Source organism: Ixodes scapularis, unplaced genomic scaffold (genome assembly GCF_016920785.2).
Source record: "Ixodes scapularis isolate PalLabHiFi unplaced genomic scaffold, ASM1692078v2 PGA_scaffold7__128_contigs__length_106722199, whole genome shotgun sequence".
Lineage (NCBI taxonomy): Eukaryota > Metazoa > Arthropoda > Arachnida > Ixodida > Ixodidae > Ixodes > Ixodes scapularis.
The window spans coordinates 36,048,911-36,064,487 of record NW_024609882.1 but is presented as its reverse complement, the minus strand read 5'-3'; the positions used below and the strand labels follow the sequence as shown (position 1 = coordinate 36,064,487).

Below are 15,577 nucleotides of genomic sequence, written 5' to 3'. Positions count from 1 at the left end.
ACAGTTCTCCCAAACGTCCACCAATTTTACTAGCCCATGATGCCTAATTACTTGATGCCAGAGCCCATCTAGGGACACCATACAATCTTCTATATTCAGGAACAACTTTCCGAAGCAGTTCGGCAAAATGAAGTGATGTGCGTGAATAGCTTCGACATTTCTGCCTCAGAAAGTCGTCCACACAAGTTTTTTTTTTTTTTTCAATTTGTGGGCAAACTTGAATAGTCAGGGACACGAGCAAGGCATGTGCTGCAGTCTCCTCGCTCCAAACTGCCCTCAAATTAATCTGCCACCGCTTTCTTACGGCCAGGAGCAATGAATGGGCCCAAAGCCGCCTCTGGCGGTGGCTGTGTACTCAACCTGAAAACTGCCATTTCCTTAATAAGGCAGCCAACACTGGCAAGGCTCATTCAAACACTTGCATTTGAGCATGACCGAGTATGCTGCAACCGTTTGTAACCGCCTATGACAAGAAACACACTGGTGCCATCTATCTGGAACCCTTCCAATCTGCACATAATAGATTGAAGATTTTGCAGTATTTGCGAGACTGGATCTACGCTCCTTCTGTAAAACATGCTCCCTTGTAACATTGTCAAAATGAGTTCAAGCATATGGTGAGAGAATGACAAGTAAATTATACACAGATCTGAAGTATTCCAGGTCTTCCCGATAGATGGTGCTTAGAAACGGAAGCTAAGCAGTTGATCAAGCTCAAACAAACGTCTGAACCGGTCTTCAAATAGCAAAGCTCCAGGCTTAACTCGCTAGGAGTGTTGCCATGAACCTTGACACAACGGACTCCCTCCTTGTAGCCAAATCTAGGTTTAAAAACAAAGTGACTTACAACTATGTGTGGCTTGAGGAATTTCCAGGAAAAGGCATGGCTCACGCTGCAATGGGCACAGAGAAAGGTGAGCATGTTTAGTGAGCTGGGACACCTCTGCTTTAAATGTAGCGCGTGCCTCTTTATAATACTGATGATTGTGGTGAAATTACATTGTGTCGCAAATGCCTGAAGCATGCACAAGTATTTCGGAGAACTGTCACACGCTTGCAAGACGCACACGGCAGGAGTTACATGAACTCAAGCTAATCCATGCTGGCGTCCTCGGACTTTTGATAGACTGCCTTCGTTCCCTGCACCAAGTTTTCACAAAATATTACACACACATGGCTATTGTTGCATTGCAAGAGTGGACAATATCATGACATGCGACTTGTTCAAGTTTGAGATTTCGACAAATGCATTGACAGTAGTAGAGAAATTTTATGTCAAATATTCATGTTTTCAGTAAAAACGACCCTCTGCACTGGCGCTGGGAAGCAACAACCTCAAGACATAGCAAAAGCACACTCAAAAATCGCTAATAATTTTAGCACTCTATTACAACAGTAAAAAATTATACACCGAACATTTCTACCCAAAGAATGCAAACCTTTCGAGACTTTTCACTGACAAGAAACAGTGGGTCTTCAGCACTACTTACACAATGACCTACTTGAATACTTCCAATCCTTCGGAGGTCACGAATTGCATGCATGCATTTGTTACAGCGTGGAATACAATTTACATGTTTATTACAGCTTGAAATACAATTTACAATTCCTCTGCTAAACATCTACTAGACTGCACCATCCTTTAAAACAGGGGTTTCCTGAGACTCTGGTCTCGACACTGATGCAATAAAGCAGTGCAGGAGACTATAGACCTCAAACAACAATGAACACATTAGAAAGTGTTAGGTGTCAACAAGTGGCTTGTATCCGCTAAGATAGCATTCAAACTGGAGGAACAGTTTACGTAGGAGACATGGACAGTCGAGGAAATTAGAGAGCTCTGGGGAACACCACCAGAGTTCAAAGAAACACTGTCCGAGGACTCGGGCTTTAAAAGCTCACTCGTCGTGCATCTACGCAATCTAGACATTAAACTGGCTTGGACTTCATAATGAACCAATGTTCCCATCCACGGCGACACCCGAAGTCGAGGGAGCATAACGACACTCACGCGTGCCGTAGGTAGTTGAGGGCGTGCTGGAGCACCCTGGGGGAGATGTAGACCTTCTGGCGGTGCTGGTCCAGCACCTTGAGCACCACCTGGAGCATGCCCTCGCTGTACGCCTTCAGGAAGAAGTCCGCAAACTCCCCGTACTCCTTCGTCACCGAGCCCGGGCTCCCGTACCTGGAGCAGACGAAAGCGCCGGCCGGCCGATCGGAAAACGGGACCATGAAAGATAAGCCATACTCCAATCACCAATCCGATTACTTAGAAAATACCTTGATACTGGTAAGGGAATCAGACGAATAAGTATGGATTCCAAAGGAAGAAGCAGCCTCGCAGACAATTCAGTGCAGGCTGTGTTCCAGAACAACACAAAATGAAGCCGCGGATAAGGATTACTCTCCGTCAAGCTTGAGGTTTTCTCGTTCAAGGTCAGGTCAAATTTTGAAATTTTGCGGCATTTCCTTTATTTTAATAAAACTGGCTTGGGCGTCCACTTTCCAAGGTCACTGGTATGAACCAAAAACGTTGAACACAGTCGTAGCGTAGGAAAATGCCCTTTGCAATTTGTTTCAAGCGGGTCCGATTCATTTGGCTCGCAACGAGCGTGAACATCTGAAGCAAGTGGCGCGTGGAGGGCCACTGCACCCACCTTTCGAACATGCGGGTGATGATGTGGAAGGCCCACTTCTTGCACTTCCACCAGGGAAGGTCGGGCCGTTCGTCTTCATCCACCTGGTTAGCCACCTGGGAAGACGACACAGAGCCAAAATCGGGTCAATCTAAAGTCCAATCCACCCTCCCTCTCGATTCCTTGGCGGTCGAACGGTCAGCAAGTCGAGCAGTGCGGTAACATGTGTACGAATGATGAATGCCAGAACCAACAAAAAACTGCAGTATGTGTGTTACACCAAGAAGTAGTGCATCTCGCTGCCGTGGGTACGGACCATGTCCCCAGAAACCCAGATGCAGTGAATGGAATGTTTTCCGTGAGAAAGTTTTCACGAGCCAAAAGCACCTTTCCACTAAGCCATTTTACCTTAGAGGAAACCCGCTTAGCTACTTTGAGTGAGAGTCAAGAAACCCAGTGCTTTTCTTGGCCACCACGCAGTCGAGAAATTGCCAACAGACTCATAGCCATTTATCTATATATGGTTTACCCACACATAAACTGGGCTCAAACTGGAACAACAATTTACTAGCATTAGGAATAGAGTTGTTTTAAGTTTCTCCTTACCAGCATACAACTTAAAATGAAGGCAATTTGAAAGGGAGGGGAGGGGAAAGGGGGGGGTTTATACTAAGCTAAAAAATTTCGCGTAATTCTAAAAACTATTACGAGGAATATAGCAGTAATAACTACAAGAAAGTCAGTGCTAGAAAGACAGCATGGCGACAATTGGGCGAGAAACAAAAAGTAAAGAACTGACAACTGGCGATGAAACTAAATAAATGGGTTAATACCAGAAATCACCGTTATGCTTCCCAGATGATTGATGTGGGTTCCAACTGCCTTTCTAACCAATACAGCCCATTCCATGGGCATGAAAGCTCCAAGAGCTGGCCCTATAAACACTATGCACTTGGAGAGAGAGAGAACGAGCCCCGACTCACGTCCGGCACGGGGCGGTCCAGGACAAGCCTGAAGAGCTCCATCCACTGTGTGCAGGCGTCGCGGGAAATGAGCCCCAGGGGATAGTGGTACTGGACCAGGGCAAAGAAGATCTTGAGGATCTCCTTCTGGACGAGCACGGACGCCTCGCTGGCGTCTGGCAGCAGCTGCACTAGCCGCTGCTGGAGCATCGGCAGTAGCAGCTGCATCGCCTCGTGCAGCGGCTCCCTCTCCTCGGGCTTCTTATACCTGGACAAACAAAAGAGTGTGCCACGACTGAGCTTTCTGAACTGGACGACAGCTAGCTCCTCCTAGCCGGAGTGGCACAAGTCGCTAAATGGATTAAGGAGAGACATGGGTCTTTAGGGCCAAAAAATCTATAAAAAAAAAGTTTTTTGAAAAATGGTAATTTAGAAATCTACGGCTAGCTTTCTTCTGATCTGCCAAGTTTCTTATTTTGAAGATTAATATTTGAGCCATAATATCACTTTATAATACCTATATAGGCTGAAATTGCACTGAAGCTGATGCTAAAACAACACTTTCTCAAAACACAAATTTTGGATACCTTACAAATATTCAGAAGGGATATCTCAGCATCTAGGGCAGACAGAGAGATAACTTCTTGAACAGCATGTAGCTAAGTGTGCAAAGCATGCAATGTTGGAAGCAGATTTTTCAATATAGGTGCAAGAAAATTTCGAACGAAAATGTTTTATTGCTTGGTAGCCACACACAGAGCACTGAACTTCAATGTGTTGTAAAGTCACTAATAATGGTTCAATCTAAAAAGTGCTTCCAACATTGCATTCTCCATAATTTGTAGTATTTGACTATACGTTAAAGCATTCTTTTGTAAAAAATTATTTTCCTCTATTGTTCTTGCAAACGTTAATTCTAAATATCCTGAGAAGTCAACTACCAATTGAAAAAATAACATATTTCAAATCAGCTCAAATGTCTGAACAAGCATGGGCTAATGGGCTTGGTAAAAAAAAAAAAAAAAAAAAAAGATTAAGGAAAAAACTCAAAACCAGTGTTCCCCCTTAAAGGACAAATGCAAAGGAAAAAAACATTTTTTTTAAACGGCTTAGATGGAAAAAGGACGCCATAAAACAATTTTACAACGAAGAAAAAAAATTTTTAGAGCTATATTTATGGCGCAAAACGAATTTGTAGTTGGCGCCCGCGGGCATCGCGGAAAAGTGGTCCGTATTTATCACGTGACTGGTCTTTATTTATCACGTGGTGCTTGCGCTCTTTCGGAAGCTTCTTATGGCCTCTAAAAGTAACTTATTCATCTTTGTTTGAAGTTTAACAAAAAACCAAGACGAATAAGTAACTTTTAGAGCCCAAAGGAAACTCCTGAAAAAGCGCAAGCAGACGTGATAGACCTGTGCGCCGGTCAGACGACGGCGGCGGCGCCCCGAAGCAGACGAACTTGTGCGGCGGCGGCGACGGCGGCGTGGAGAAACGCGTTGAAGCGGCGTTCGCACGACGCTCAGCGTGCGGCGGCGACGCAGCGCGGCGGCGCGCGGGCCTACCACGTGACCAGTGGCGGCTCCCACGAGCGCCAACTACAAATTCGTATAGCGCCGTAAATATAGCTCTAAAAATTTTGTTTCTTCGTTGTAAAATCGTTTTATGACATCCTTTTTCCATCTAAGCTGTTAAAAAAAATGTTTTTTTCCTTTGCATGTGTCCTTTAACACGCAGCACTTGTGGAATGGATGAAGCCTACGGGCGATTCCGAAAGAATACTCTAACTGCTGAAGCTTGTACAATCTTATCTAAAATAATAATAATAAAAAAACAGGCTTTAATAAAATGTTTTGTCTTTATTTTCTTGTCAAGCCATGCCGTAGTGCAACTGCCTTTTTTTTTCTGCCAATAAAATAATCCAACGAGCTTCCCGTATTGGATGGCAGCTAGCACCACCTACCCTGACACGGTGCGAATCACCATCCACCTAACAACCAGTAAGAAACATGGACATCCCTTATACCAAAGAGAATAAATGTGCACCAAGACGGGCAGAGGTACCGTGTTTGCACAGTTCTAATGCACAGGTAGATTGAGCTTCCAAATATTCAAAAAGGAAATTGCTGCTGATTCTACCACGCAGGTAAAATAGTGAAGATCGAACACATACCCCATAGAACAGATTTTATAAGAACCATGCCAACACAAAAATAAATACCGTGCACTAGTCGCTTTTGTCGAAGTCCGACGATGGTTCTTCGCTGTCCACAGAGATAATCCTTCCTTTCGCCTAAAGCGTTTCAAGTGCCGCACTTCTTGCGCTTGTACGAGTGAGCGATCGTCGCCTTTGGGAGGGTCGTCTTCCAAACAACACTTTGCGAGCTCCTCGGATCACTGCCATTGCGAGGCCACACAGTGCTGCTCCATTGTTATCTTTTCCTGCCAGCGTGATGGACTTTCGTTTAAATAAGGCCTCTTAGTAGAATTCCTTTTGTTTTTCTATCTTAAAACGGCAGACACAAATCCGGAGACGCGAGAGAATGTGCGTGATACGGGTCGAAAATGGCGAATGTAAACCAACGGTCATGATGGCGATGGGGCTAGCCACATTCTACCGAGTATTGCGTTCTTCTTTTGAGCTTCAGTTGTTTGCTTTTAATAGTAACATGCATGTAGTTTTGGACACCAATTTTGGCTAAAAAAATCTTTCTTTGAAGCACGCCATCTCAAACTGTGTTCCTAGAAATCCGGGGGTTCCCCAGAGTACACACACGGGCTCCCCCACTCTAAAGGAGGGTAGAAGTGAACAAGGGAGAGGTCCGGCTCACTCATAGTTCTTGACCAGCTGGTAGAGGGCGAGGAGGGAGCCCATCCAGCCGGCACTCTCTGGCGACTGGAGGTAGATGGACACCTTGTCCACAATGCCCGTCCAGCGACCGGGGAAGTCATGCTTCAGGATGTTCGTGAGGCACACGGCAAGCTGTACCCTGCACACAGACAGACGCACATCACTCTCAATACCTTGTCGCACCCAGTCGTTGACTACTACTGCTGTAAGAACGTCGGTGATCAGGTGCATTCGGTCATCTTTCGTTTTGTTGCTCATCGCTAAGAGCTTTATGAGCATTCCTCTAGTGTCCAAGATTTTTGCCAAACACAACACTCCAATACGAGTGAAATCTTACTTAATATTCCTTATTATAACAGGCCTCGTAATATACGCTCTTTCGTCTGGGAAAGCATTAGAAATGGAAAGGACTTTGGGCCAACATTCAGACTCTCCAGTCTTGCAAACTTACTTTATAATAAGGCCATGTGCACTGATTAGTAGGCTTAAAAAAAATTTAGTACAATACTGGTGTCTCTGCCACCTTGAAGCATTGCACTGGGCTTCAGAGAAGCTAGACAAGACTCAAAATGCTGTATGAACCTGTCTTAATATTATATATATATATATAAAAAAAAACTCTTCTCATCACACACTACCAAACTGAGTGCATATGGCACTGAACCAAAACACTAATACCATGAACTACAGTCACAGAAAGGCTGCCTTCAATAAAGAACAGTCAAACCTTGCACAACACAAAATGCCATCAGACATTAGAATTGGGACAGCTATAAGACCTTCCCTGCTGTTTTATGTTCGGCAGCGGCTAGAGCCAACATCGGCACATTCATACGCCGCCGTACACACAACTCAACAAAAACTATGGTTTTGCATCTGTCAAGAAATCTCGAAGCAATATCCAAGCGACCAGAGGGAGAAGGTAGTGCAGGACAAGCACGCACCTGATGAGGTCCGGCGCATGCACCATGGCGTCCACGATGGCGTCCCGCACCATGGCCCGGTCCTGCTCATGCACGTGGAAGTGGAGTGGCGCTGTGGGCGGCTGAGGTGCCTCCTTCTCCTGCCAGAACTGCGTCACCAGGTTCTTGAGGTAGATGGCGCCGGCCTGGCGCACGGGCATGTCCAGCCCGTTGGTCATCACCACTTGGAGCAGCGACGGCGCAAAGCCAATGATCTTGTGGATCTGCGGGAGAGGGGCAAACGACGCAGGGTAAGGGAGCAACTTCACGCTACAGTCTGTTTCAGATTAAGAATGCCAGGACGGGCTCTCTGCTCGCCATGACTGGGGGTTGCCTCCTCTCTAGTGTTTTCTCCGAACGGAGGACTTTGTTGAAGGATTTCGTCCCGCTATTCTGAACATAAACAAGATAATAGGGCAAAGCCGGTGATCTTGTGCATGTGCGGGAAGAAGATGCGGGGTGAGCATAAAGTTAACATATTAATCTAAAGCAGGGGTTTCCAAACCCCGAGCCACGGCCCGCTTCAAGCAGGCCCGCCCAAAGCAAAAAAAAGTGTGCATAAAAAATTGCGTCGCAAAACGGACCAACAACATAAGCAAAGATAAAAAAAGAAAACTAAAGAAAACTGCCTATGGTAAGGAGTGTCCTCTTGTCATATTAGGCTCATTCAATTTACCTGCATTTCCTGCACTGGTGTAGAAAGTGTAGGACAGTGTACTTCCGGTATGTGTATTGAGATACGACAGGAAGTGCCATACACTTTACTGCACCGGTGCAGTTAAATCGAACGAGCCTATGCCTCGTTTGATCCAACAACAATGGACGCTGTCATGACCAGCAACACTATACCTAGATTTCGGTCATTCTGAAGCATGGAATAATAAACAATAATAATAATAATTAGTTTTGTATTTCATATCTCTGTAAATATGTGTTAAAATTCCTTTATATTCTCATGTATACATTGTGCTTAGTGTCCTGTGTCATATCTATCTCATATTGTCAACATCAGTTCTATCATTCTCATTAGTACCCTGCCCTGTCAGAACATGCCAGTTTCTATGCACTTCGATTTACGCCTGGCGAGTTTTCTGGGTCCCAATTATTGTGCAATGATTAGCTGAACATTGAATTTATAAATAAGGTAGATATATTCATCCACCTTGTATTCATTTTTTTAAGTGTTTACTATAACTTTCAGTTCTGTGTTTAAATGCTTATCTATAGCACTATTTATTTATCTTTCCCTAATTTATATTTGCTTGTTTATTTTCTGGCCCTCGAGACAGCGACAGATTCCGTCCCGGCCCTTTAGCCAAAAAGTTTGGAGACTTCGGCCGCTTCATAACGTGGGCCATAGACGCAAACATCCCGATGAAACCATTTGTCGACGACGCTTCGATGTACACAAAGAGGAAAACATTCCCTGCAAGGTCTGTATCTAGTGTTTTTTCTATCTTTGTTTTGCACAATAACACCGGCATCGTGCATTGCATAAAACTAAATGAGCCTGACGAGCACTCAAACAGCTTCAATTTGTCGCAAAAAATTAAACAAGCCTAACCTATCGTATTCTTTCTCCAGCTTTCTGTCGCTCTCTTTCTTACTCATTCTCTTGGAACCACCAATGCCAGTACCCAACACTTGTCGCGTTCTGCTGCCCTCCCCCCTTCTTTACCCCCACCTTCTCGCTAGTTCTAGGCGCAGAGTTCAGCCTACTATTGGAAGATAAAGGACAAGCAACCACATAGGATCTAGCTATGAAAGCAAGGCCAATTGGTTGTTACGAAGACCTTTCTCCAGCTTGCTAGTGTTGTCACACTTTTTTCACAAACCACTTCTTTGCCAATTTTTACAGAAGAAATAAAGAAAAAAAAAATTGTCTGGCTTGGGAATTTCGTTATACGCAATGAAGGTATGACAGCACTAGATGAGGTTTTTGGTGAGCTGCACTCTCTGTCGGAATTTAGCCGAGATATTTCATCGCTAAATGTAACAGGGTGTAGTGGTTGCGGAAGGAACAACAATCAGTCCTCTGTCTCGAGCGGAACTGGATTGTATATCTCACCTCACGTGCTCGTCGTCGTCTTAGTGCACGTGCCTATCGACACAATGGAAATAGTGATTTCACGTCATGCGACCAAATGACGTTGTGCGACACCGTGACGCAATGCGAGGAAGCAAGGTCCATGTGATCGCTTTAAGAAGCTGGGCCGACATAAGTTACTAGTTTTCTCAGAATTCCACGAACGATATGGGGGGCGAGCATGTTTAGAAACTGAGTGGTCAATAAATGAAGTTCAAAAGTCTTCCCTTTTTATTTGCCTGATCATACAACGAAGCTGCAAACATTGTCTATTACTTTGTTTTATTTTTTTTAATGAAATTAAATCTTTTTTTTTTGTTAGTTTTTGGGGTTTTTTTTAATTTAAAATGATGCAGATTAACAGATTTTGGCAGCACTGGTCCACTTTGCATTACCCTGTCTCACCAAACACAATTACATACAGGCACAAAAACAAAAAAATCTTCCCATTTCAACAAGGAGAAGCTTGTAGAAGCTTTCTACCTATTCGTGACTGAAATTCCTGCTTGGATCTTAAAATAGAATTCCGAGGGAGTTCGAGGATTCTTTCGTAAATTCGCTCCTTCTCCTTTCCGACCCGCAGACGCTGCAACGGAAGTTTGATCCGTTTGTTTGCACTACCAAACCCTTCGACATGCGAACCGAACCGGTGCCAAGAAAACACGCTGGATGATTCAATGCGTGACGCAATGCCACGTCGCGGAAGTTGCTCGTTTCACAACCTTTTATAACACACCCGGGGACACCCTCCCTTTTTGTAACTACAAAAAAGAAGGAATGCAAGCCTTCCCAAAAAAACACACACACACACACAAAAAAAAAAAGATTAGAAAGAAAAATTGCATCAAAAAAGGTCTTTCCTTTGACACACGAGATGGATGTACGAGTTTCAAAGCACAAATATTTAAACCTGTCAGTTGGGACTGAATGCTACTCCTGCGAATGCAAGCTATCCACATGTACGCTCGGTGCAACCCGAATTTCTGCTCCTAGTAGAACATCCAACAGAGACCCCTTTGTAATTTACTCCAGCTAATCCCGAATTTCCTCCTCCTAACTATACTAACACTTTTCCAAACCTATGGGCAAAGTGGAAAGGCAACTGCAAGCCCCCATTAAATTTTTGTTATTTTAATTCCTAATAGTAATTAATTTTAATAGTTAAGGTTCAGATGCTCAGGCTCCAACACATGCTGGTTGCCTCTCGTAATACTCTGGCTGCGCGTGTGCATGCTTGAAGCTCTTGAGATGCCAAAGTATTTGACTGGACGCGATACAAGTGAAGGACTTCTCTACTGTTCTTATTCGGTCAGCGACTATACTCTGCATCAACTATTTTGTGCTACATCGTCAAGGCCGGCGTCGCTTCCGCTGTGCAGCAGTCCCGCACTGCAACTGGAGCGCAAGGCTTTGTTTTTTGCATCTTGCTTGCATGCACTCGTGCAAATAGTTTGACGAGTTGGAGCACTGTGAAAGCTAAGCTAGCTTTGACAATGTGGCACAAAATAGTTGACGTCGGGTATGAAGAGTGTGTATGATGCTAAGCCTGCTGTTGACTCTCGTGGAGGCAAACAACAAAACCTACAACCTAGACAGCTTCGGTTCCCGTTGTCTCCCATCCAAGACAGTCCAGTAATAGGATGAAGTTCACTAGTAAGCACACCAAAAACGTCACTCCAACATTCGCTTCGAATGTGTTGCCATTGCCACTTTATCGGGAATGTTTCTTATACCGTTACCTCTTTCCTTACCATGCTCATAAGCCGTTGATCACGTGCGACTGATGGTTTCGACGCGCCTTCAAGATTCATATTTGGCATGCTGCAACATGCATCATCTCAAGGACAGTTGAAAAATTATAGTTTTAGTTTCAATGTAGTTTTGCATTTTCTCACAAGGTGGACAGATATTGGAAACAACCTAAGGTGCAACGGATGCAGTTGTCAGAAATTATGTCCCCCCCCTGTATCAGGCACCGTTACAAAGACGACGTCAATCACGCAACTTGACTGCGTTTGTTGCTTCATATTTAGATTACATCAGGAGTGATGCCTGCTGATTATAGCTGTTCATCTGGTTTTAGCCCTGACAGCTTTGTTCCGTTTCACAGGTCTAAAAGATCAACAGGTGCTCATCGGTGAGCATCATTCTAGCTTCCCAGGCCGTTCTGAGCTGAGGCACATGTTTTGCACGTGGCGCAGGTCCTAAAAAAAGAAATGTGAAAGAGGAGAAACTACAAGCGTTGCTATGACAAAACCAAGGTCTAGCACAAAACGTGTGTGTTCTTTAGGACACGCTACACATAGCACCTGTGTTTTGCCACTGCATGCAACCGCTCCTCCTAACAAAAAAAAGATTGGCATCAGCTGGAGTGCTCTAATTAACAGGATTGATAACTGGGTATGGAGAACACTTTGTATATTCAGGATTTCTTATATTCCACAGTGTGCTTTGGTATTAGCTGCAGACGCTTAAACTTTATCACTTTTGTACGCAAATGTTCAATTAAATTGGCAAAATATTTTAACACACAGATATCACTTCCGTTTCTTTTAAGAAAAAAAAAAAACTTATTGGCTACATTTCGATGTCTCATAATAGTGCTCTGACACGACCGTCATACTCTTTGTCCGCATGTGTGGCCTACCTCCCCAGGCCTTCTGACTGGCTGGCAAACCTTAAGATGGCTCATGCTCTGCTCACCAACTTGAAAAAGTCCTACAGGCAAATGGTGCAAAGACAACTATTTGTAAAAATATTATTTACATATTAAGACTGAAGCTTGGGCTAGTTGTTTGATTGTGTCTAAAACAATAAGTAATGCGCACACAAAAGGCCATACGGAAGTATGGCGTTTTGTGTTTGTGTTTTACTGTGTTTGTATGTATTTGTGTTTTACTTTCTTCTGTGTACTATACTAGCCGTTTTAGACATCTGCATATAAAATACCATGGAGCTTGGGGTGTTAGCATTCTAAGCCAATGAAAGGTCTCTGGCACACACCAGAAAGGGATTGAGGACTAATTTAGACCACCTGAGGATTCTTGATGAGTAACCTCAATCTCAGCTACACTTGCGCCCATTGTGCTATAAGCCTTCGCCAGGCTTTCCGCCTCTCGGCGAGATTTAAACCCACTGGGTGGGGTTGCAAGGGATATACGCATCATCCATGCTGACTTGTTTTGACAGAATAGAATGTATGCCTGGCCAATGCTCAATGTCTAGTCCCCTATTTTTGGACTGAAAAGTCGGCAATTAACCAGCAGAGTAGCACTAGATTTAAAAAGCTACCAAGTAAACCTTGAGCATCATAATTTTAAGTGCCTTAAAAAAAAAAAGAAAAAAAGTTTGTTGCTAAGAAACTGTTCATTGCACGATGGGATGGGAAAATTTTAACTGTCCTGAGAAAACACTGTGTGCCAAAGTGAGCATACTCATAGTTTGGGGATAGATAAAGAGACCGCGTAACTTTCTAATTTACGTCAGCCATTTGTTGCTAATAAAACTTTCAGTGCACAGCTGGGGAGTGTTACTGTCCTAAGAAAACACTGTGCCAAAGTGCGTGCATTTTGAAGCTAGATAAAATAACACCACAACTTCCTTATGCATGTCACCAACAGAGAGGCATTTATCTGCTAATGACCATTCCGCCGAAATACGTTGTAGTCGCTCCATCCATCTAATCTTTTACCACTATCTCGACCTCGCCTTTTACGCAACATCCTACCCAACCAATCCGCCAAAGCAACACAACAGTGGCAACGTCACAAAGCGTGTCCGATTTCACTTTTTTTTTTTTTTAATTCTTTCTGATTGACTCTTTCACAATGACATTCGGCACTTTAAGCGGGATCCATTCATCCATTGTGACGCTCTCAACAATCGAAATCGGTACCGAGGTTAAACCTCCCCAAACGACACGCCACAACCGCCAGTCGTAGGTCAGAAGTACGCGAGACAGCCTGCGAAAGGTAGCGGCATAAACCAAAAATTCCAGTGCAGAAACGAGCAAAGCAAAAACTTTCGCACGTCATAACCTGGCCAACTCAACTCGTAGTGTAACTACCGAATGAATGCGCGGAAGTCCGTGATAGCGTTCGCCGCGCGGTTTCAATAGAGTGTCCCATGCTGTTTTGAGTAGCGCATTGGATGCGGTCAAGAAACCACGATGTGGCAATGACATGGCCAACGCCGGGCGGCAGAGGTCGATACCCGTGTCACGCAGACGCTGACAAATCGCACAGGCGGCAACGACACAAAACCCGAGCCGTCCCTCAAGAGACATTCAGGTCGACGGCACGCCGGGACTGACCTATCAACTTCACGCGGTCGACGGCAAAAAAGAAATCTAAGCCATGCCAGTAATGGCGCCATTCAGAGGTCCCATTGAGAGGGCCATTTCAGCCTCCGTCACCTGTTCCAGCTGCTTTTCGGCATTTTCCCGCTGGTTTGGGTCGATGGTCGCTCTGAGGATCTCGATGAGCTGACCAGCGTCCATGATTATCTTGGTTTTGAAGCCCTATTCAGTGGTGAAGCGACAATGAAAACGTGCACCACGCGAACCATGCACCGGTGACGCACCCAACAGACATGCTCAGAGAGAAAAAGGAACCGTCGCGGCCCCAGGTGGCTGATGTCAGAGATAGTCACTAACGAAAATAGACGACTCCCGTTATATTCATTTTATAATAGACAAGATAGATTTTTTTAAGAAATTTCTTGTGGTTTTATTTAAATCTCTGCGTTTACAACCTTTATAGGCAGTCAATATTATTAACATCTCGGAACTTGACGTGTTTGAACTTGAGGGCTTGAGCGCTGGTCGCACTTGTCTTCCAACATCCTGAAGAAAAAAAAAAAAAAAAAAAAAGATTATTTAATAATTTTAAATTTCCGAAAACTACGGTGTTAACATCGTTAACATGCTTACCTCGTTGTCCCGTCAAAGGTACTCAAGCTCGTTGGTCAAAGGACGTTAGAATAAACGTCCAGCTATGTGCCTTTTTTCTTCCTTTCTGTTTAGAAATGAATGACCATGAAAGAGAATAAAAGTAGCTCAAATGAATCGCCATGCTAATTACTTTGTTATCTTATACTTGAGAGAAAGCTGAGTATGAAGATGACCACTGGAACGATGACCAATGCCATGAGTGCAATCATGCCAAGGATGGGAAACCATGACCGTCGCCGTGGGGGTTCCTGCGGAAACTTGTCCTTGACAAGCCTGTGAAAAAGATAGGCTCTTATTTTGTTATCTAATTGCGCCGAAATTAAATTAATAAAAACAAACATATTAGTGGCACCTTCCAGGACGAGTAAAAACCGTGACTCACGGTGGTGGCTGCTGAATAGCTTCGGGGTCTGTAATAAAATTAGAGGATAAACAGGCATATTGATTATTAAAAAATTCCGTGTAACTGAGGCACATAAATTATGTTACGTTTAAATTTCCCACCTAGTTCAACCGGTTCAACCCGTGGTTCGGCCATTGTTACTGAACTTCGTTGTCATCTTTTACTGGTAAGTCTGAATCAACAGCTAATTTAGCGAATTTAGCAACGACGAGAATAATCCCCGGAGAAGGGGAACAAGAGGGATAAAGGAGAAACAAAAATCTCCAAACACAGGCAGGTGACTGGTGCGCGACCGAAAAAATCCACCTGGTCCGGGTATCGAACCCGGGACGTCGCTCTACCACGACCAACTATTTTTGGTCGTGGGCTCTACAAGGCTCTACCCGGCGCATTTTTCCCGTCGCGCACCAGTCACCTAGCTGTGTTTGGAGATCTACGTTTGTTCTTTGTCCCTCTCGTTCCCCTTCACCAGGGATTATTTTCGTAATTCTTATCCAGCTCGCTTGCCGTCGTTGCAGGTGTGTCGTTGCCACCGACCACGGTGACAGCGACACACCTGCGTTGAATCGCATATAGGCCGCAGGTTTCTGCGTTTTTATAATCTTCTAAGCAACATTAAAGGTTGACAGATACTTCAAGCATAATTTATTAAGCGTATATTTATATATATATTTACTATTTATTTATTGATCTTGTAAAATGTAGTTACGAAAAGTGCCCTAGACAGT

General features: G+C 44.2%; 1 protein-coding gene and 1 long non-coding RNA gene across 4 annotated transcripts in view; both read right to left on the bottom strand.

Moving 5' to 3' along the window:
• The window catches only part of LOC8025157 (importin-7), a 34,695-nt gene extending 20,552 nt beyond the window's left edge, over positions 1 to 14,143 (bottom strand). The window contains exons 1-7 of the mRNA XM_029968416.4: positions 13,910 to 14,143; positions 7,392 to 7,633; positions 6,428 to 6,586; positions 3,620 to 3,866; positions 2,658 to 2,752; positions 2,012 to 2,185; positions 848 to 893 (exon numbers count right to left, since the gene is read on the bottom strand). Of these exons, the coding sequence (XP_029824276.2) occupies positions 848 to 893; positions 2,012 to 2,185; positions 2,658 to 2,752; positions 3,620 to 3,866; positions 6,428 to 6,586; positions 7,392 to 7,633; positions 13,910 to 13,993 (1,047 nt within the window). The 5' untranslated portion in view covers positions 13,994 to 14,143. The remainder of the gene's footprint in view (positions 1 to 847; positions 894 to 2,011; positions 2,186 to 2,657; positions 2,753 to 3,619; positions 3,867 to 6,427; positions 6,587 to 7,391; positions 7,634 to 13,909) is intronic.
• Positions 14,144 to 14,201: 58 nt separating this feature from the next.
• LOC115310159 lies at positions 14,202 to 15,328 on the bottom strand. 3 transcript variants are annotated; one of them, XR_003916808.3, is made up of 5 exons: positions 14,951 to 15,328; positions 14,829 to 14,856; positions 14,577 to 14,719; positions 14,426 to 14,510; positions 14,202 to 14,338 (listed from the first exon to the last, which is right to left on the bottom strand). It is a non-coding gene; the product is annotated as an uncharacterized LOC115310159 (long non-coding RNA). The 3 variants fall into 3 exon arrangements; XR_003916807.3 differs by having other exon boundaries at positions 14,592 to 14,719; positions 14,799 to 14,856; positions 14,951 to 15,320; XR_003916806.3 differs by having other exon boundaries at positions 14,592 to 14,719; positions 14,951 to 15,312.
• Between the last annotated feature and the right edge of the window lie 249 nt (positions 15,329 to 15,577).